This window comes from Heterodontus francisci, chromosome 10 (genome assembly GCF_036365525.1).
Source record: "Heterodontus francisci isolate sHetFra1 chromosome 10, sHetFra1.hap1, whole genome shotgun sequence".
NCBI classification, from domain to species: Eukaryota; Metazoa; Chordata; class Chondrichthyes; order Heterodontiformes; family Heterodontidae; genus Heterodontus; species Heterodontus francisci.
The window spans coordinates 114,854,284-114,877,156 of NC_090380.1; the positions used below are offsets into that span (position 1 = coordinate 114,854,284).

General features: G+C 43.9%; 1 protein-coding gene across 4 annotated transcripts in view; it reads left to right on the forward strand.

Annotated features, from left to right (window-relative positions):
* LOC137374274 (lipase member H-like) overlaps positions 1-11,494 on the forward strand; it is a 39,777-nt gene extending 28,283 nt beyond the window's left edge. For 3 of the 4 annotated variants that reach the window (XM_068040070.1, XM_068040073.1, XM_068040071.1), the window contains exons 8-10: positions 3,138-3,249; positions 8,086-8,259; positions 11,267-11,494. In XM_068040070.1, coding sequence (XP_067896171.1) covers positions 3,138-3,249; positions 8,086-8,259; positions 11,267-11,354 — 374 coding nt within the window. In that variant the 3' untranslated portion in view covers positions 11,355-11,494. Of the gene's footprint in view, positions 1-3,137; positions 3,250-8,085; positions 8,260-10,561; positions 10,658-11,266 lie in introns of those variants that run through there. The other variant, XM_068040072.1, reaches the window with a different exon arrangement.
* Positions 11,495-22,873: the final 11,379 nt, after the last annotated feature.

The window sequence follows — 22,873 nt, forward strand, 5'->3', positions numbered from 1 at the left end:
AACATAGGCCTTCACAAATGTGTCAACAGGGAAACATTTGACACCAAGCCACATAAGGACATTAGGATAGGTGACCAAAGGTTGGTTAAAGAAGTAGGTTTTAAGGACTGTCGTAAGGAAGGAGAGAGAGGTAGAGAGATGGAGAGGTTTCAGGAGGGAACAAAGAACAAAGAATAGTACAGTAATATAATAAAAGCAAAATACTGCGAATGCTGGAAATCTGAAATAAAAAACAAGAAATGCTGGAACCACTCAGCAGGTCTGGCAGCATCTGTGAAAAGAGAAGCAGAGTTAACGTTTCGGGTCAGTGACCCTTCTTCGGAAAGAATAGTACAGCACAGGAACAGGCCATTCGGCCCTCCAAGCCTGCGCCGATCTTGATGCCTGCCGAAACTAAAACCTTCTGCACTTCCAGGGACCGTATCCCTCTATTCCCATCCTATTCATGTATTTGTCAAGATGCCTCTTAAACGTTGTACCTGCTTCCACCACCTCCCCCGGCAGCAAGTTCCAGGCACTCACCACCCTGTGTGTAAAGAACTTGCCTCGCACATCCCCTCTAAACTTTGCCCCTCGCACCTTAAACCTATGTCCCCTAGTAACTGACTCTTCCACCCTGGGAAAAAGCTTCTGACTATCCACTCTGTCCATGCCACTCATACTTTGTAAACCTCTATCATGTCACCCCTCCACCTCCGTCGTTCCAGTGAAAATAATCTGAGTTTATCCAACCTCTCCTCATAGCGAATGCCCTCCAGACCAGGCAACATCCTGGTAAACCTCTTCTGTACCCTCTCCAAAGCCTCCACGTCCTTCTGGTAGTGTGGCGACCAAAATTGTACGCAATATTCTAAGTGTGGCCTAACTAAAGTGCTGTACAGCTGCAGCATGACTTGCCAATTTTTATACTCTATGCCCCGACCGATGAAGGCAAGCATGTCGTATGCCTTCCTGACTACCTTATCCACCTGCGTTGCCACTTTTAGTGACCTGTGGACCTGTACGCCCAGATCTCTCTGCCTGTCAATACTCCTAAGGGTTCTGCCATTTACTGTATACTTCCCACCTGCTTTAGATCTTCCAAAATGCATTACCTCACATTTGTCCGGATTAAACTCCATCTGCCATTTCTCCGCCCAAGTCTCCAACCGATCTATATCCTGCTGTATCCTCTGACAATCCTTATCACTGTCCGCAACTCCACCAACCTTTGTGTCGTCCGCAAACTTACTAATCAGACCAGCTACATTTTCCTCCAAATCATTTATATATACTACAAACAGCAAAGGTCCCAGCACTGATCCCTGCGGAACACCACTAGTCACATCCCTCCATTCAGAAAAGCACCCTTCCACTGCTACCCTCTGTCTTCTATGACAGAGCCAGTTCTGTATCCATCTTGCCTGCTCACCTCTGATCCCGTGTGACTTCACCTTTTGTACCAGTCTGCCATGAGGGACCTTGTCAAAGGCTTTACTGAAGTCCATATAGATAACATCCACTGCCCTTCCTTCATCAATCATCTTTGTCACTTCCTCAAAAAACTCAATCAAATTAGTGAGACACGACCTCCCCTTCACAAAACCATGCTGCCTCTCACTAATAAGTTTGTTTGTTTCCAAATGGGAGTAAATCCTGTCCCGAAGAATCCTCTCTAATAATTTCCCTACCACTGATGTAAGGCTCACCGGCCTATAATTTCCTGGATTATCCTTGCTACCCATCTTAAACAAAGGAACAACATTCCAGAGCTTGGGAGCAGTTTCATTCACTAATACCCCCTTAATATTAAAATTGGATTATCTTTGTGCTGTCACTATTCAACAAGGAAAGACAAGTCTTTCCCCGGAAAAATAGAGTGAAGTATTAGAGAAAAAGTTGTATCACAGTTCACTAGTTTACAGGACTAACAGAATCAGTGATGGTAGGTCACTGTGACACATGTTTTATATACTTGTATATAAAGTATCAGGGTGAGGCTGATAAGGTGCATTTATTGTCAATTCTTAATTATCCTAAGAAGCTAGTGATTGGTCATCTGCTTGAGCGATTTTATTTTTCACACCTGAGTGGTTTTCTCAGCCACTTCAGAGGGCATTGAGACTGCACCATGCAGTGCAGGATTGGACTGGGTAGTGTAGACCAGACTGGGTCGGGACGGTAGGTTCTTTCGTCAGTCTTCTGATGCTAGCTCAAAAAATGACCAAACTTGTTGAATTCAATTTCATGAGTTGTCATGATGAGATTTGAACTCACAACCTCTGGGTTGCTGGGTAAAAGAAAACAAACCAAAATGAGAAAAGAGAAAGGGCTCAGAAAGTGTTACAAATTTACCACCATTGTCCAGTCATTGTCACGCTTTTAGCCTTTGTGGGCTGTTGAGTGGAGGTTCATGTGTCTGATTTAAGGATGACTTTCCAAGAGCACGTTTCCTCCAACAGGCTTTGCTTCTTGGGAAATTATGGGATGGGCAAGTCTTCGCCACCAATGAAATAATAGCCCTTTTAAAACTTACAGGACATGAAACTTACACAGGGTAAACCAGCGAATAAGAACTTTAAGTACAGATAGGACTGACTTCAAGGGCCAGATTGTCAATCCTCACTGGCCAGATTTGACCCATGGGCCATGGTTTGGACCACCCTGTGAAAATCCACGCTCTATTTTATAGTATTTACAACACAGAAACTGACCATTCTGCCTAACTGATCCATGCAGGAGTTTATGCCTCACAACATCCTCCTCCCACCCCTCTACATCTAATCCTATTAACATTTGCTTTGACTCCTTTCTCCCCCATGTGTTTATCCAGCTTCCCCTTAAATGCATCTACACTATTTGCCTCAACTACTCCCTGTGGTAGCAAGTTCCACATTCTCACCACTCTCTGTGTAAAGAAGTATTTCCTGAATTCCCTTTTGGATTTATTTTATTGCCCCTAGTTTTGGAATCCCCCACAAGTGGAAGCATTTTCTCTGCATCTACTCTAACAAACCCTTTCATACTTTTAAAGACCTCTATCAGGTCACCCCCTCAGTCTTCCTTTTTCTAGAGAAAAGAGCCCCAGCCTGGTCAGTCTTGTAAATGGAGACCAGAAGTGTACATTTAAATATTCTTTCTTCCTTCACATTGTGCAGTGTATTATTACCTTTTGGACATCATCACTTGGAACCAAAATACCCGGAAAGGTTATATTACAGTTGGGTTAACTGGAGAGAATGGAGTTACGGTTAAGTCAAAAGCCAATCAGTGAGTATGATGATCATAAAGTTACAAAATGAAACTATCCACTTGGAAACTTCCATCACGCAGGAACTTTCCCTGGGGTGTGAATTATCTTTTCATTCATTTTTGTTTTGCATCCCTCATTTCATTTGGATGATGTCACTGGATAATGCTGTGAGGCAATGAAGAGCACATGGTCGTAGCAACACCATAAAATGATGTGCGTGCAGATATTCTCCTCTAGTGATTATTACATAGGAATTACAGCACAGAATCAGGCCATTCGGTCCAACTGGTTATGCTCCTTCCACCTTATTTCATCTCACTCTATCAGCATATCCTTCTATTTCTTTCTTCCTCATCGACCTTCCCCTTAAATGCATATACGTTATTCCCCTCAAACACTCCTTGTGGTAGTGTAATATTCTGATGCTGGTTAGTCTTAGAATATCTGAGAAATTGACAATTAAAGGAACAGGAGTTTTTTTTAAATTCATTTGTGGGATGTGGGAGTAGCTGGCTGGGTCAGCATTTATTGTCCTTGAACTGAGTGGCTTGCTAGACCATTTTAGAAGGCATTTTTTTTTTAAGAGTCAACCACATTGCTGTGAGTCTGGAGTCACATGTAGGCCAGACCAGGTAAGAACGGCAGATTTCCTTCCCGAAAGGACATTAGTGGATCAGGTGGGTTTTTACAAAAATTGACAATGGTTACTATTAGACTAGCTTTTTAATTCCCAGATTAATTAACTTCAAATTTCATCATCTGTCTTGGTGGGATTCAAACCCACATCCCCAAAGCAGTAGCTTGAGTTTCTACTAGTCCAGTGATATTACTATTACTATTACCACTACACTACACTACCACCTCCCCTCCTGTGTATCTAGCTTCCATGTTTCACTCTACACAAGATTCCATACAAGTTCTATTACATCACTTCCTGTGATGACACTCACACACGATTTACATATTCTGCCTAGTAACAACCCTATATTGCATTATACTACATTTCCCCCAAATCTCTTTCTTCTTAAAATGTCAGCCGCTGTGGCATTTTCACAAGTCTGGTGTAATGCGTTCTTCTCTCTTTGAAAGATGTCAGGGGTTTCAACTCTTTTAATTCTTCATTCTTATTCTTTTGTACTTCAGTAGAACTATTTGATGACTCAAGTTCTGCACATTATTCATTGTTTTTGAGTCTTCTGATTTTGCTCAACTTCTGATTTGTGGCAGGTAAATAATCTGTAGTTGTTACAGCAAACTCTTCTACTTCCTCAAAAAATAGAATGTCACCTTCTTCAAGTCCTGTTGATGTAATACTTGATAACGCATCCACTGTTATTTGCTGTTTCCCAGGAACATATTTAGTTTCAGCATCAAATCTCATTAACCTTAATCGAAACCTCTGCACTCTCGGAGCTAACTTTGCTAGTGCTTGTGCATTTAGCAAAGTTACGAACAGTTTATAATCCGTTTCAATCTTAAATTCAAGACCTAGCACATTGTCTTAGAATTTCTCTCATGCCCAAGTTGCTGCCAGCGCTTTCTTCTCTATGATCGCATAACTTTGCTCCTTTTCTGTCAATGAACGAGATGCAAAATACACAGGCCTGCGACTCCCATCGCTTTGTACCTGAAACAAGACTAGCCCTGTTGCTGATGCATCTGCTGCTACATTGGTTGGTAATTTTGGGTCAAATGACACAAAGATAATATGATAATAATAAAGGGAAAGTAAGTTGTGAAGAGGACATAAGGCGGCTACAAAGGGATATAGATAGGTTAGGTGAGTGGGAAAAGGCCTGTCAAATGGTGTATAATGCAGGAAAGTGTGAAATTGTCCGCTTTGGCAGGAAGAATAAAAAAACATATTATCTAAATGGTGAGAGATTGCAGAGCTCTGAGATGCAGAGGGATCTGAGTGTCCTAGTGCATGAATCGCAAAAGGTTAGTATGCAGGTACAGCGCGTAATTAGGAAAGCCAATAGAATGTTATTGTTTATCGCAAGGGGAATTGAATACAAAAGAAGAAAGGTTAGGCTTCAACTATACAGGACATTGGTGAGACCACATCTGGAGTAGTGTGTACAGTACTGGTCTCCTTATTTAAGGAAGATGTAAATGTGTTGGAGGCAGTACAGAGAAGGTTCATTAGACTAATACCTGGAATGGGTGGCCTGTCTTATGAGGAAAGGTTGGACAGGCTAGGCTTGTATCCGCTGGAATTTAGAAGAGTAAGAGGCGACTTGATTGAAACATATAAGATCCTGAGGGGTCTTGACAGGGTGGATGTGGAAAGCATGTTTCCCCTTGTGGGAGAATCTAGAACAAGGGATCATTGTTTAAAAATAAGGGGTCGCCCATTTAAGACAGAGATGAGGAGAAATATTTTCTTTCAGAGGGTCGTGAGTCTTTGGAATTCTCTTCCTCAAAAGGCGGTGGAAGCAGAGTCTTTGAATATTTTTAAGGCAGAGGTAGGTAGATTCTTGATAAGCAAGGGGGGTTGGAAGGTTATTGGTGGTAGGTGTAAATGTGGAGTAATCAGTTCAGCCATGAACTTATTGACTGGCGGAGCAGGCGCGATGGGCCGAGTGGCCTCCCCCTGCTCCTAATTCGTATGTTCGTACTTCTGAAGAAAAAAGTTTATGCTTGATTTTTTTCAAAAGCTTCTTCTTGGAGCTCGCTTCAACTCTAGGCCTTGTGATGCTTTGATCACTGTCACAGTTGTTCGTTTATCATAGCCAGATTTGGCAAAAACCTTCCCATCTGATTGACCATGTCCATGAACCTTTGCAACTCTGAGATGTTTCTCGGCTCGGGAAAGTCTTGGATGACTTTTGTCTTTTGAGGATCCGCTCTGATGCTTGATCCGTCAATAATACGATCTAGAAATTTCACTGTTGTGAAAAGACATACTTATCACTCAGCGTTAGACCAGATCCCTGCAGTCTCTGCAACACTGCTTTCACTCTTGCATCGTATTCCTGCTGATTTGGTGGATCGGATCTTGCGCATAAACCAGACAAGAAGCAGGTCTGTATGTTATTATATGCCATGGGTGAGTGTGCAGACGGCATCCTCATAACACAGGATATAGATGAAGAAAAAGCTACATACGAGGAGGTTAATAAGGCTCTCAAGTCTTACTTTAACATCAGAAAAAAGGCTCGAGTGGAGCATAAACGGTGGCATGGACTGGTTGGGCCGAATGGCCTGTCTCTGTGCTATATAACCTATGTAATCCTACGTAATTCGATGTAAATTGGTTTGTTTAGCACCTGTTTTATGTCCCGAAAAACAGGCGCAATGCATTCCAGTTTCTACATTGCTGATTCTTTGCATTCTAAATTGGAAGAAATTCGTACGGACAGGATTAATCTCCACTTGGAGAGGCAGGGATTAATCAGGGATAGTCAGCATGGCTTTGTCAGGGGGAGATCATATCTAACTAACTTGATTGAGTTTTTCGAGGCAGTGACTAGATGTGTAGATGAGAGTAAAGCAGTTGATGTAGTCTACATGGACTTCAGTAAGGATTTTGATAAGGTCCCACATGGGAGATTGGTTAAGAAGGTAAGAGCCCAAGGGATCCAGGGCAATTTGGCAAATTGGATCCAAAATTGGCTTAGTGGCAGGAGGCAGAGGGCGATGGTCGAGGGTTGTTTTTGCGAGTGGAAGCCTGTGACCAGTGGTGTACCACAGGGATCGGTGCTGGGACCCTTGCTGTTTGTAGTGTACATTAATGATTTAGACATGAATATAGGAGGTATGATCAGTAAGTTCGCAGATGACAGGAAAATTGGTGGTGTCGTAAATAGTGAGGAGGAAAGCCTTAGATTACAGGACGATATAGATGGGCTGGTAAGATGGGCAGAGCAGTGGCAAATGGAATTTAATCCTGAGAAGTATGAGGTGATGCATTTTGGGAGGACCAACAAGTCAAGGGAATATACAATGGATGGTAGGACCCTAGGAAGTACAAAGGGTCAGAGGGACCTTGGTGTACTTGTCCATAGATCACTGAAGGCAGCAGCACAGGTAAATAAGTTCATTAGGAAGGCATATGGGATACTTGCCTTTATCAGCCGAGGCATAGTATATAAGAACAGGGAGGTTATGATGGAGCTGTATAAAATGCTAGTTAGGCCACAGCTGGAGTACTGTGTACAGTTCTGGGCACCACACTATGGGAAGGATGTGATTGCACTGGAGAGGGTGCAGAGGGGCATAGATTTAAAGTAAGGGGCATAGGGTTAGAGGGGATTTGAGGAAAAAATTTTCGCCCGGAGGGTGGTTGGAATCTGGAACGCACTGCCTGAAGAGGGTGTAGAGGCAGGAACCCTCACAACATTTAAGAAGTATTTAGATGAGCACTTGAAACACCATAGCATACAAGACTATGGGCCAAGTGCTGGAAAATGGGATTAGAATAGTTAGGTGCTTGATGGCTGGCACGGACACGATGGGCTGAAGGGCCTGTTTCTGTGCTGGATAACTCTATGACTCTAAATCTACAACAGCCGCGTTCAAACTATTTGGTCCTGATGGATGTTCTCAGGATTTATTTTCAAAAGACATCGTAGCTCTTGTTGTGCTTCCTTCTGTCCTTCAAACACGAAGTCTCCAATCTCTCAGGTAGGACAGGTAAACTAAACTGTGAGTTCTTTATTCGAAGAGTACAACAGTATAGACATTGATGGACACCTCTTACTAGTACATCTTGCTTGGTCAACTAACATTCCAACAACTGTTTCATGTGACAAATGACATCATATCCTTTCCGATGATGTGTACAGATTATGGACATACCCACTTAAAGACATACTACAACAGCTTTAATTTCTCTTTTGTTTTTTCAGCTATGCAAAATCATTCAAAAAATTTAAGGAAGTCACTCTCCTTGTCAGTGTCGATGAAGATGTGGAAAATATCACCAGTGTTTCACTGATGTTCACTTCAGCCAATCTGGTGGAACCCAAACTAAAACTGGGAATACTTCGAATGAGCCTGAGGTCACTGACCTACCCCCACAGGTTAGTTGCAGGAAATTCTTTTAAATGTAAGAATTTGGGGTGGCATTTAACGAGAGAGAGAGAGAGAGAGAAAGTAATGAAAGTAAAAAAAAAATTCACTTATATAGTACATCTTTTCAGTACATCCCAAAGTGTTTTGCAGCAATGAAGTGATTTTTGTCATGCAGTCACTGTTGTAACGTGGGCAATAGAGAGGATAGAAAGAGTAAGTCAGAGTGATGGAGAGAAGAGTGAAAGATAATAATGAGAGGACAGAGATGGACAGAGTGGGGGATGGTGATTGAGAGAAGTCCAAGGAGAGAGGGGGTGAAAACATAGTTGGGAAATACAAAAGAATGAAAATAGAACGGAAAGATAGAAAACAAGAGGCACAGAAGAGGAGAGAGGAAGAGCAAGAAACTGAATGCATGCAGCAAGAATTATTTACTGATTAAGTCATGGTCAATGACAAATAAATTCATTCATTGACCAAAAACTGGGACTCATTTCATTAAAACAGAAAGGATTAAGGGAGGTCTGATAGAGATGTTCAAAATTATATCAGATTTCAATAAGGTGATTTGGGAAAAAAATATTTCCACTGGTTGGTGACTCAATAACTAGAAGTCATAATTTTGGGATAATCAGCAAAAATACATTTTGGGGAATTTGTAGATTTTTTTATATCTAGAGGTTATTAATGCATGGAATGCCTGGCTGGGATCAATAGTGGAACAGAATCTGGAATAGCTTTCAAAACAGATGTGGACGAATATTTAGAATCATCGATTGACACAGCACAGAAAGAGGCCATTCGGCCCATCGTTCCTGCGCCAGTTGATTGCTAAAGCTATTCAATTAATCCCACTACCCTGCTCTTTCCTCATAGCCCTATAAATACTTTTACTTCAACTATTTATTCAATTCCCTTTTGAATGTTTCCAATGAATCTGCTTCCACCATCCTTTCAGGCAGTGCATTCCAGATCACAACAACTCACTGTGTGAAAAAAAATGTTTCTTTATGTCGCCTCTGGAATGTAAAAAAAAAAATTATAGGCAAATGGAAAAAGCTAGGGGATTGGAACCAAGTGACCAGGTCTGTCAGAGGGCTAGCACAAGCATGATGGGCTGAATGACATCCTTCTGTGCTGTAAAATTCTCTGCTTCTATAATTACCTGTTATGCATTAAATATTTTTAAATTTCTAAATCAATTTAATCTGGAGTCTGGGTTGAAGAAGCTGATCATATGGGAGCAGAGGTTTTATTTAATACTTGTCCTGGGGATGTAGGTAATGTTGGAAAGGTGCTATTTATTGCCCCCCCACCCCACCCCACTACTTGCCCTGAGAAAACAGTGGTCGGCTTCCTTCTAGTAAGTGTTTGGATAACTGGTGGCTTGCTAAGCCATTTCAGAGGGCGTTAACCATATAATGTGGGACGTGTGGGCCACACCAGGTATGGGTGACAAGTTTCCTTAACTGGAGAAGATAGGAATTGCAAGAGGAAAACAAAGACAAGGTTCATCTTCCACCAGCCCAGTAATCGCACGATACAATGTTAATGGAGTTGTTGACCAACCATAGCAATTAATCTCTATCCATTAGTCTGCAGCAGACCCAGACATGAGGTGAGGAAACCCCCGGTGGTGGAGAGACTTGGGATCCATAGATCCAAAATCAACTCTTCCTCCCAGCCACACGACACTCACTGCAAGACACGTCTCAACTTACTCACATATTGCAAATCAATTTAGTAAAAGAGCTGCATTTTTATAATAGCCCTTGATTACCAGATTTATAGAAAGATAAGAAATATGCTCTGAAAAGAAAGTCTGCTGTGCCAGTCGTTAAGACTGATACCTCAACTCCACTTTCCCACACTACCCCCATATCCTTTGATTGCCTTTAGTGCCCAAAGATTTATCATTCTCAGTCTTGAATATACTCAATGACTAAGCTCTCTGGGGTAGAGAATTCCAAAGATTCACCACTCGCTGAGTGAAGAAATTTCTCCTCATCTCAGTCCAAAATGGCCGACCCCTTGTCCTTTGACCCCTACATCTAGACTCTCCAGCCAGGGGCAACAGCCTCTCAGCATCTACCCTCTCAAGCCCGCTAAGACTCAATTTAATTTGCAATACTGAACGTGGGAACATTAGGAGTAGGCGACTGAGCCCATTGAGCCTGTTCCACCATTTATTAGATCATGGATAATCTGTTTCTTAACTCTATCTATTCATCTTGGTTTTATAACCCTTAATATCCTTTGCTTAACAAAAATCTACTGAACTCAGTTTTGAAATTTTCACTTGACCCCCAGATTCAGCAGGTTTTTGGGGGAGAGAGTTCCAGATTTCCACTACCCTTTGTGTGAATAAGTGCTTCCTGACATCACCTCTGAATGGCCTGACATTAATTTTAAGGTAATGCCCCCTTGTTCTGTATGCCTCCACCAGAGGAAATAATTTCTAACTATCTACCCAATCAATTCTTAATCATCATAAGCAGCTCGATTAGATCACCCCTTAATCTGAAGGGTATAAAAGCCTCATCTGTGCAATCTGTCCTATTTGACCCTTTGTAGCCCCTGTATCATGCTGCTGAATCTGCACTACACCTATTTGACCTCACACCCTCCTAATTGCTAGTCCAGAACTGTAATTTGCACACTACTGCCCCCACTTCAGGGTGCTACAATTGCTCTCAGACACCCTAGTTTAGTGGAGAGAAAATCAGTAAGGGATTCCGCCACTAAACAGCATGTCCTGACACTTGCTGGGAATTGCGTGAGTTCATAGGTGAGGGAGAGATTCTGCGATGCTTTCTACATATTTAGCCCACTGGCACTCACCTGTGAAGCACAGTCACTTGGGGGGGGGGGGGGCGGGCAGAATAATGGTCAATGGTGGAGGTCATCCCCAGTGGGAGGGAGCACCTTCATAATTAGAATAGGAAAAGCTTTTTTTAAAAAAAACAAAAACTGCTAAATAAAACAGTCGTCATACTGGATCTCTTTTGCTCCCAGGCCTCATGTGTGCAGGTACGATATAGCTCTACAGAAGGATGTGGAAGAAAAGTTTCAACCAATCGAATGTCATGTGCAAGAAATGTAGCATGGATGCATTGCTTCCATTGTTTGTTGTGTGTTCGACAGCCCTTGTTCTTCAGCACATCTCCGTGTATAGTCAGCAGTCCCTGCTCCTTGTTAAGTTTGATGTGTAAAATGACCAGTAAAGTCCCATTGCAACCCTGACCAGTGGCTGCGAGTCTTTCCTCTTTTGGCTGTAATTGTAAACCCATGTTTCAAGCTTGCACCTTGAAGGGAAGGCGGTGGTGTAGTGGTATTTTCACTGAACTAATAACCCAGAGACCCAGGGTATTGTTTTGGGGACATGGGTTCAAATCCCACCACGGCAGAAGGTGGAGTTTGAATTCAGTTAATAAATTTGGAATTAAAAAGCTAGTCTAATGATGGCCATGAAACCATTGTTGATTGTTGTAAAAACCCCATCTGGTTCACTAATGTCCTTTAGGGAATGAAATCTGCTGTCCTTACCTGGTCTGGCCTACATGTGACTCCAGACCCACAACAATGTGGTTGACTCTTACATGCCCTCTTAAATGGCCCAGCATGCCACTCAATTAGGGATGGGCAATAAATGCTGGCCTAGCCAGCGACACTCATATCCCATGAATGAATAAAAAGAAAAACCTACAGCACTATTTTTCAGCCTTGGGCCTGTGAAGGCTTTGATTTTTCACTCGGGGGGACTCAAAGTGGGGTTCAGTTGCATCACCGTCCCATTAATACTAGCCATGCGTCCATCGTTTCTTGATAGTGATCTAAAGTGCCCACCTGCTTCAGGCGTTGGTGCTTTTAATATGGATATTATGGCACTCTGATGTGAATAGGACCCCAACTGCCATTTTAGGTGGGAGCTGGTTGGAATCTGGACAATGCATAGGAATATAGGAAAAGGAGCAGGCCTCGAGCCTGTTTCACCATTCAATTAGTTTGTGACTGATCTGTATCTTCACTCCATCTATCCTCTTTGCTTCCGTAACTTTTAATATCCTATCTATCATCTCAGTTTTAAAATTTTAAATTGAACCCAAGTCGCGACAGTTTTTCAGGGGAGACAGTTCCAGATTTCCACTACCCTTTCTGTGAAGAAATGCTTCCTGACATCACCCCTAGCTTTGATTTTAATGTTATGCCCCTTTGTTCTGGACTCCCCTATCAGAGGAAATCGTTTCTCTCTACCGACCCTATCAATTCTTTAATCACCATAAACCCTATCTCTTGTCCTCCCAACACCCTCATGATGTTTAAATCTTGGGGAGGCCATGTAGAAAATCAAGAAGAACAAACCGAGATTTCAACAAAGGCCCCTTGGCTATGAGAGGTTTTTAAAGAGCTTTGAATTTTAAATGCAAAAAAAGTTTTTCACTTGTCAGCTGGTATGCTGGAGGTTACCACATGGGGACAGTGTTTGCACACAATAAATAAATGTAAAGGTCTTGTGTGGAATTAAAAGAAAGAATTTGCATTTTTTGTAATCTCATGGGGCTGGATTTTACATCGAGCGGACGGAAGCTGGCCACCGATGTAAAAGTCAGTGGCGAACCTGCTTCAGCCCAGCCCGGGGATCCGCCCCACATTTTACGGGTCCCCAGGCTTTAGGTGTTCCGAGGCGGGACCCGCTTGAAGGAGGAAGTCCCGCCTCATTGAGCTGCCAGCCAATCAGCGGGCTGCTAGCTCTCAGTCCCAGCAGCGCCACCGGGAGCGGTGGCCACTGCTGGGACTGCGGTCCAGCCGAGGACATGAGCCAGGAGTGCAGTTAAATTTGGTTTGCCTCGCCTGGGGGTAATCGGTCGGGCCCCGGCAAGGCAAGAGTGGTCGTTTGGGGAGAAGTTGGCTTGGGTCCTGGGGGTGGTTGGGGAAGCGGGCGCGGCCCTCCCTGTGCCCGATTGTCAGGGCCCCCTGCCCCCGGTGGGCTGAGAAGCCGCCAAGTTTCAATGGGCAGCTTTTCCCAGCTCCAGGATGCCCACTTGCCATGGGTAAAATCCCCGTGGAGGTGGGTGAACGTCCTTAAGTGGCCATTGTGGCGCAGTGGTTAGCACCGCAGCCTCACAGCTCCAGCGACCCGGGGTCAATTCTGGGTACTGCCTATGTGGAGTTTGCAAGTTCTCCCTGTGTCTGCGTGGGTTTCCTCCAGGTGCTCCGGTTTCCTCCCACATGCCAAGGACTTGCAGGTTGATAGGTAAATTGGCCATTATAAATTGCCACTAGTATAGGTAGGTGGTAGGGAAATATAGGGACAGGTGGGGATGTGGTAGGAATATGGAATTAGTGTAGGGTTAGTATAAATGGGAGATTGATGGTCGGCACAGACTCGGTGGGCCGAAGGGCCTGTTTCAGTGCTGTATCTCTAAATAAAAAAAAAATAAATAAAAATAAAAAATAAAAAAAACCTCACGGGGTCTGGCATTGCCCTCTAATGTCCCAAGCTTTATCCTCGGTCCAAACTGCCTAATTTCAGATCATGGAATCTTAGAATCTTACAGCACAAGAGGTGGCCATTCGGCTCATCATAACTGTGCCAGCCATTTTGAAAGAGTTATCCAATTAGTCCCAGCCCCCTTTCTCGTGCCCCACAACTCCATATAACTCGGGGCTACATCTGGCATGGCCATTAGCCGCCCAGGAGAGCGCTGGAGATCCGGGAGTTGAGAGTTATTGGTGTGCATGCAGTTAATGTGTTCAGGTTGTCCACCATGTTAAGGGAGGTGCCAACCATTTGAAAATAGACGCAAACTAATGCTTTAAAATGGCGGATGGAGGCTGGTGAATTACCTCGGAGCCGCTCACGTTCCCACTGCGGCAGTGCCGTGCAGACCCTGTTTACGAGCATAATTGGGGCAGCATCTCATGGTTCCCACCACCCGCCTGTGAAGGTCAGGTATCTCAGTGGACAGGGCTTCGCTTCAGGGGAGGATCTTTGGCGGGACTGTTTCCAGACCACACACATTCCTGTACCCACAAGGTGGAGCCCACATGCCCCTTTTCTGACATATGAATATTGGAAAGGGAAGAGGCCATTTAGCTGCTCGAGTTAGTCAGCCACCCATGATTGATAGATTGGGAAAGGGGGAGGTGCAGCGAGACCTGGGTATCCTTGTGCACCAGTCGCTGAAAGTAAGCATGCAGGTGCAGCAGGCAGTTAAGAAGGCAAGTGATATGTTGGCCATCATAGCGAGAGGATTCGAGTACAGGAGCAAGGATGTCTTGCTGCAATTATACAAGGCTTTGGTGAGACGACATCTGGAATATTGTGTGCAGTTTTGGTCTCCTTATCTGAGGAAGGATGTTCTTGCTATGGAGGGAGTGCAGCGAAGGTTCACCAGACTGATTTCTGGGATGGAAGGACTGACGTATGAAGAGAGATTGGGTCCATTAGGCTTGTATTCGCTAGAGTTTAGAAGAATGAGAAGCGATCTCATAGAAACCTACAAAATTATAACAGGACTGGACAGACTAGGTGCAGGAAGGATGTTCCCGATGGCTGGGGAGTCCAGGACCAGGGGGTCACAGTCTACAGATAAGGGGTAAGCCATTTAGGACTGAGATGAGGAGGGATTTCTTCACCCAGAGAGTGGTGAACCTGTGGAATTCTCTACCACAGAAAGCAGTTGAGACCAAATCATTAAATATATTCAAGAAAGAGTTAGATATAGTTCTTAGGACTAATGGGATTAAGGGAAACGGGGAGAAAGCCTCCCTCTGATGGTCTAGGCTGAGACTGATGCGTGAGTGGATGCTGGCACCATTTTTAAAAGTCTGCCAGCCCTGCAAACAAAATGCAGAGTTTCCCTCATCGCTCCCATATTCATAAATTATTGCAGATGTTATGACCAGGTGAGAAAGGTGTCTAAGTGTCCCTTTTAGCTTTCCCCTAGTCTTACAGTAACAGGACTTATTTTTAAACACACTGTGTTTTGAGCTCCCCCTTGGTGAATCCTTGTTCACTGCTTTCCAATTATAAGGCAAAGAAATGAGCACAAACAGGCTTTCTTAGGTTTAAAGAAGAAAAGTGAAATTTATTAAAACTTAAACTTAAACTCTAATTCAGTTACCGCCTACGGATACACGCTGCACACCACGCTAGCATGCATACGTGATACGCACATGCAAATAGAGACAGAAAAGAGCAGAAGAAAAATAGTGGAGAGGTTTGAGGCAATCTCTGAAAAAGGTTTTTGTTACTGTGCTTTGAGCTCGTTGTAGGCCTTGCTTGTAGGTAGATCTTGATTTTTGTTGGGGCCCAGTATTCTTCTTAAACCTTGTTCACTGTAGAAGACTTTTCTCTCTTGGGTTTCATATGTCTTCAATGGATTCCGAAGTTGGTGAGAAAGATGAGAGCAGACAGTATAGAGATGTTCACAATCCAGGAGTCAGGAGCTTTCTGTCTCAGTTCAAAACTCATGTGATTAAACTGGTCTGACCCCATCTTCTGTGTATTGGGAGAAGTGGGACTGGTTCCTTTGTTCCAACACTGTCTGCTAGTGTGCAAAAATGTATTTCCAGCGAGGGGCCTGGAAATTTCTTGTGCTAGGCCCTCTTTTCTTCCCAGCAACAATTGTAAATTTATTGTCCATGTGGCAAAATTAATGTGCCTCATTTTTGGCAGGTGGGGACCTGCACGACACAGAGTTGCTCCTTCCACCCCTTATCCTTATGCACAATGCATAGTTGACCCTTCCCCTCCTCAGTGGCGCCAGATTCTTCTGGACAGGAAAGCGAAGGCGCGTGAGTGCCGCATGTCGAGCTGAAGATTGGGAATGGATGGGAAGATCGTGGCGGATGACATGGTAATGTGTGCAGATAGGTATTTTAAATATTTGAACCAGGGTCCCATCGCAGAGCGGCAGAGGATCTGCCACGGAGCTTCCCCATCACCGGGAAGATCGGGCCCAGCAATCCCGGCATCAGGTTCTGTGGCGACCGCTATCGCTTCAGTTCACTGGCTCCCCCCGCCCCCCCCATGAAACCGAATATCAGGCTGGGAACAAATTCCAGCCCTTGATGTGTGTAAATTGGTTGGAAGATTACTGCTATGCCCTAAAACCCTCCAAAATCTCTGCATTCCTCCACTTTTCTTGGGCATCCCCGATTTTCATCACTCCACCATTGGCGGCAGTATATTTGACTGCCTAGGCCTCAAGCTCTGGAATTCCCTCCCTAAACCTCTCCCTGTCTCTATCACTCTTTGCTCCTTTCAGGCACTCCTTAAAACCCACCTCTTTGACCAAGCTTTCGATCACCTGTCCTAATATCTCCCTAGGTGGCTCAGTGTCAAATTTCGTTCGGCAATCATTCCTGTAAAGTACTATGTTAAAGACGTAGATGTCAAAGACGCTATATAAGTGCAAGTCGTTGTTGTTAATGCCAGGTGTTCAGCATTTATTCTGTACCAAGTTGTTTGGTAAATGTTGTCTTGCTGCAGTTGTTGGCTGAAGGTGGAGAGTGAAAAGCTTCATCTATTGAAGTTGTGATTCCCAGATCGCCGGCCCTTAGCTTCTGGTGTAGGATTGTGGAAAAATCCACTTACGTTGTTTCCGAGAATCTCTGACCATCATTGCAGCAGATAATGGGGAGGATCCATGGGAAAATTAAACCTCTTGTTTAGAAACAAGAAGGCAGTAATTATATCAATCTAACTTTGCTTGCAGAGAATTGGATATATATTTGCAAAGGAAAATTTTGCAGGTCTATGGGGAAAGAGCGGCAGCAGAAGAAGGACTAATTGGACAGTTCATTCAGAGATGGCACAGGAATGATGGGCCAAGTGGTCTCCTTGGGAGCTGTAAGATTCTGTGAACACTGATCTATTACCTCATGAGCGTGTTACTGCCCAGGAAGGCTTCTTTAACCCTCATGCTCAGAAACCTTTAGAACATCTGAGAACATAGGAACAGGAGGAGGCCATTTAGCCCCTTGAGTCTGTTCCACCATTCAACGAAACCATGGTAGGTCTGTGACCTAACTCCATATACCCACCTTTGCTCCACATGCTTTAACATGGTTAACAAAATCAATTAATCTCAGATTTAAAATTAACAATTGATCTAGCATGAATTGCCTTTAGAGGAGGACAGTTCCAAACTTCCGAACACCCTTTGCATGTTTCTGAAAGGTCTGGCTCTAATTGTTAGACTATACCCTCTAGTCCTAGACTCCTCAACTGGCAGAAATAGTTTCTCCCAATCTATCCTATCTGTTCCCCTTAATATCTTGAAATCTTTGATCAAATCCCCCCTTAACCTTCTAAATTCCAGAGAATAAAACCCAATTTGTGTAATCTCTCCTTGTAATATAATCCTTGGAATCCAGGTATCAGTCTAGGCGGTACTTCTTCCAAGGACATTATATCCTTACAAAGGTGTGGTGCCAAGAACTGGTCACAGCAATCCAGGTGTGGTCTAACCAGGATTTTGTATCGGAGAAGAATTACTTCTACCCCCCTGTATTCTATTCCTCTGGATATTTAGGCCATCCATTAGTCTTTTTGATTATTTTAATGGTCTGTGTCCCTGGACCCCAAAATCTCTTTGCAACATCACTGTTTCAAGCTTTTCACCATTTAGAAAGTACCCTTTTTAGGACTAAAATGGATGGCTTCACACTTGTGTCATGCAGGCCCCCACCTGCCAAGAATGAGGAATATTAATTTTGCCACATGAATATTAATTTTAAACTGTTACTGGAGTAAAAAACTTGACTGAAATGGCATTTTTGCACAGTAACAGACAGTACTTGGAAAGGACAAAGGGGCCACTCCCTGCTCCAATTTAATCCACAATGGACTTTTGATTACCAGACATTGAAGGTAGAGAGGATAGCATGCCAGGTTAACTGCTCAGATGGCCAAATACACAAAGATTTCCTTCCCTAAAGGGCATGCGTGAACCAGATGGGGTTTTAACAATCTATGATGGTTTCATGGCACCATTACTGAGACTAGTTTTCAATTCCAGATTTTATTACTTAATTTAATTTAAATTCCACCAGTTGCTGTGGTAGGATTTGAACCCATGTTGCCAGGGCGTTAGCCTGGACCTCTGGATTACTAGTTCAGTGACATTACCACTACCCCACCACCTCCCCAATGCTTGCAATGTTGCCTATCTTTGTGTCATCGATAATTTGGAGATGTGGCTTTCTATCCCATCATCTAAGTCGTTAATAACTGCAGTGAGTAGTTGAGGCCCCAACACAGATCCTTGAGGGACACCACTAGTCACACCCTGCCAATTCGAGTACCTACCCATTATCCCTACTCTCTGTCTTCTGCCACTCAGCTGATTCCCTAACCAGATCAATACTTCCATGAGCTTTAACTTTAGCTAACAGACTCTTATGAAAGACTTTCACAATTGCCTTCTGGAAGTCCATATAAATAACATCCATAGACATTCTCCTGTCCACTACTTTAGTCTCCTCTTCAGAAAACTCAATCATCAAGTATAACCTACTCTTTACAAATCCATGCTGGTTCTCCCTGACCAAATGAACATTTTCAGGATGTTCAGTCACTCTATCCTTAATTATAGACTCTCATAATTTTACTGCAACAGATGTTGGGCTAACTGGTCTATAATTCCCTGGTTTCCCTTTCTCACCTTTCTTAAATAACAAAGTGACATAAGCAATTTTCCAATCTAAAGGAATGGTTTGTGAATTGAGAGAGCTTTGGATAATTATACTTGGGACATCTGCATTATTCCCACCTACTTCTTTTAAAACCCTGGGATGGAAACCATCTGCCCCTGGGGATTTGTCATTCTTTTGTGCCATAATTTTCTGTTATTTTGCTTACTTTAGTTGAGACCTCGGCCCTGATTCAGTATTAATTGCCTTGGGATATCTGGCATGCTGACCTTTTCTTTTTACCGTAAATACCTATCCAAAGTAATTATTCAACATTCCACCATATCCTTATAATCATTGACAATATCAGCATTATCAGTTTTCAAGGTGCCCACATTGCTTTTGAACACCCTCTTTTTACAAACATAAATGTAAAAAATTTTGTGTTGGTTTTGATATCCCTTGCAAATCTCTTTATATAGCTTTTTATAGCTTTTATTATGTTTTGTCACCCTTGTTGTTCTTTGTATCTTTTCCATTCACTAGGATTTGTGCTTTTATTTTGCATTTTTGTCCAGCGAGAATGAGGAACTTAAAAGAAATCAGTAAAAATACATAAATAGTATTGGAAAAATGAATGGGACTAAGTGGCAAAAAATCCCCTTGGACCTGACAACGTGCATCCTCAGATTTTAACTGCTGTAGTCGATCTGGGGTCGATACACTGACAGTGCTGCTAGGGAGAGAGTTCCAGGATTTTGACCCAGCGACAGTGAAGAAACGGCGATATAGTTCCAAGACAGGATGGTGTGTGACTTGGAGGGGAACTTGCAGGTCATGGTGTTCCCATGTGTCAGCTTCCCTTGTTCTTCTAGTTGGTAGAGGTTACAGGTTTGGAAGCTGCTGTCGAAGGAGCCTTGGTATGTTGCTGCAGTGCATCTTGTATATGGTACACACTGCCGCCACTGTGCACCAGTGGTGGACGGAATGAATGTTTAAGGTGGTGGTGCTGATCAAGCGGGCTGCTTTGTCCTGGATGGTGTCGAGTTTCTTGAGTGTTGTTGGAGCTGCACCCATCCAGGCAAGTGGAGAGTATTCCAACACACTTCTGACTTGTGCCTCTTTGTGTCTCTTTGTCTGATGTATGATTCTACTTTTAAATGGAAGAACAAGCTATTTTTCTTTTCACCTTTTAATAAAGATTTAATAAAGAGGCTCATGATAAATCCAGGGCTATGGCACATGTTATGGACAGGTGAGGAGGGGGTCTCAGGGTCCCCTTTGGCCCCTTCTCTGGTTTGATCGAAACAAGGTTTGTCCTTTTCTAACACAGTGGATAAATTTACCACCTCAGTGAGCGCTTGCTCCTTTTCCTCTAATGTAATTGCAAAAGAACCAATCAGACAGGTTTTCTTGAGTTTAAACAAGAAAGGTGTAAGTTTATTACTCTTAACATTATAAACTCATTAAAATGACTAAAAATAAGCTATGCATTCACACACACATTCACATGGGAGTCATATATGCACAACTAGATTACAGATAGGAAACAGCTTCGCTACTTGGAATAGAGGGGAGGTGATGGCGTTGTGGTATTGACACTGGGCTAGTAACCCAGAGACCCAGGTATTGCTCTGGGGACATGGGTTCGAATCCCACCACAGCAGAAGGTGGAATTTGAATTCAATTAATAAATCTGGAATTAAAAGCTAGTCTAATGATGGCCATGAAACCAGTGTCAATTATTGTAAAAACCCATCTGGTTCACTAATGTCCTTTAGGGAAGGAAATCTGCTGTCCTTATCTGGTCTGGCCTACATGTGACCCCAGACCCACAGCAATGTGGTTAACTCTTACATGCCCTGTGAAATAGCCTAGCAAGCCACTCAGTTGTATCTAACCGCGACGAAGACAATAAAAAGGAATGAAACTGGACGGACCACCCGGCATCGATCTAGGCACCGGAAACGACAACGGCAAACCCAGCCCTGTCAACCCTGCAAAGTCCTTCTTACTAACATCTGGGGGCTTGTGCCAAAGTTGGGAGAGCTGTCCCACAGACTAGTCAAGCAACATAGTCATACTTACAGAATCATATCTTTCAGACATTGCCATCACCATCCCCGGGTATGTCCTGTCCCACCGGCAGGACAGACCCACCAGAGGTGGTGGCACAGTGGTATACAGTAGGGAGGGAGTTGCCCTGGGAATCCTCAACATTGACTCTGGACCCCATGAAGTCTCATGGCATCAGATCAAACATGGACAAGGAAACCTCCTGCTGATTACCACCTAATGCCCTCCCTCAGCTGATGAGTCAGTACTCCTCCACGTTGAACACCACTTCGAGGAAGCACTGAGGGTGGCAAGGGCATAAAACGTACTCTGGGTGGGGACTTCAATGTCCATCACCAAGAGTGGCTCGGTAGCACCACTACTGACTGAGCTGGCCAAGTCCTAAAGGACATAGCTGCTAGACTGGGTCTGCGGCAGGTGGTGAGGCAACCAACAAGAGGGGAAAACAAACTTGACTTAGTCCTCACAAATCTGCATCTGTCCATGACAGTATTGGTAGGAGTGACCACCGCACAGTCCTTGTGGAGATGAAGTCCCGCCTTCACATTGAGGATACCCTCCATCGTGTTGTGTCGCACTATCACCATGCTAAATGGGATAGATTTCGAACAGATCTGGCAATGCAAAACTGGACATCCATGAGGCGCTGTGGGCAATCAGCAGCAGCAGAATTGTACTCAACCACAATCTGTAACCTCATGGCCCGGCATATCCCCCACTCTACCATTACCATCAAGCCAGGAGACCAACCCTGGTTCAAAAAAGAGTGCAGGAGGGCATGCCAGGAGCAGCACCAGGCATACCTCAAAATGAAGTATCAACCTGGTGAAGCTACAACACAGGACTATTTGCGTGTCAAACTGCGTAAGCAGCATGTGATAGACAGAGCTAAGCGATCCCATAACCAACGGATCAGATCTAAGCTCTGCAGTCCTGCCACATCCAGCCGTGAATGATGGTGAACAATTAAACAACTAACTGGAGGAGGTGGCTCCACAAATATCTCCATCCTCAATGATGGAGGAGCCCAGCACATCAGTGCAAAAGGTAAGGCTGAAGCATTTGTAACAATCTTCAGCTAGAAGTACCGAGTTGATGATCCATCTCGGCCTCCTCCTGAAGTCTTCAGCATCACAGATGCCAGACTTCAGCCAATTCGATTCACTCCGCATGATATCAAGAAACGACTGAAGGCACTGGATACTGTAAATGCTATGTACCCTGACAATATCCCGGCAATAGTACTGAACACCTGTGCTCCAGAACATACCGCACCCCTAGCCAAGCTGTTCCAGTACAGCTACAACACTGGCATCTACCCAGCAATGTGGAAAATTGCCCAGGTATGTCCTGTGCACAAAAAGCAGGACAAATCCAACCCGGCCAATTACCGTCCCATCAGCCTGCTCTCAATCATCAGTAAAGTGATGGAAGGTGTCATCAACAGTGCCATCAAGCGGCACTTGCTTAGCAATAACCTGCTCAGTGACACTCAGTTTGGGTTCCACCAGGGCCACTCAGCTCCAACCTCATTACAGCCTTGGTTCAAACATGGACAAAAGAGCTGAACTCAAGAGGTGAGGTGAGAGTGACTGCCCTTGACATCAAGGCAGCATTTGACTGAGTATGGCATCAAGGAGCCCTAGCAAAACTGAGGTCAATGGGAATCAGCTGGCTGTAGTCATACCAAGCACAAAGGAAGATGGTTGTGTTTGTTGGAGGTCAATCATCTGAGCTCCAGGACATCACTGCAGGAGTTCCTCAGGGTAGTGTCCTAGGCCCAACCATCTTCAGCTGCTTCATCAATGACCTTCCTTCATTCATAAGGTCAGAAGTGGGGATGTTCGCTGATGATTGTACAATGTTCAGCACCATTCGTGACTTCTCAAATACTGAAGCAGTCCA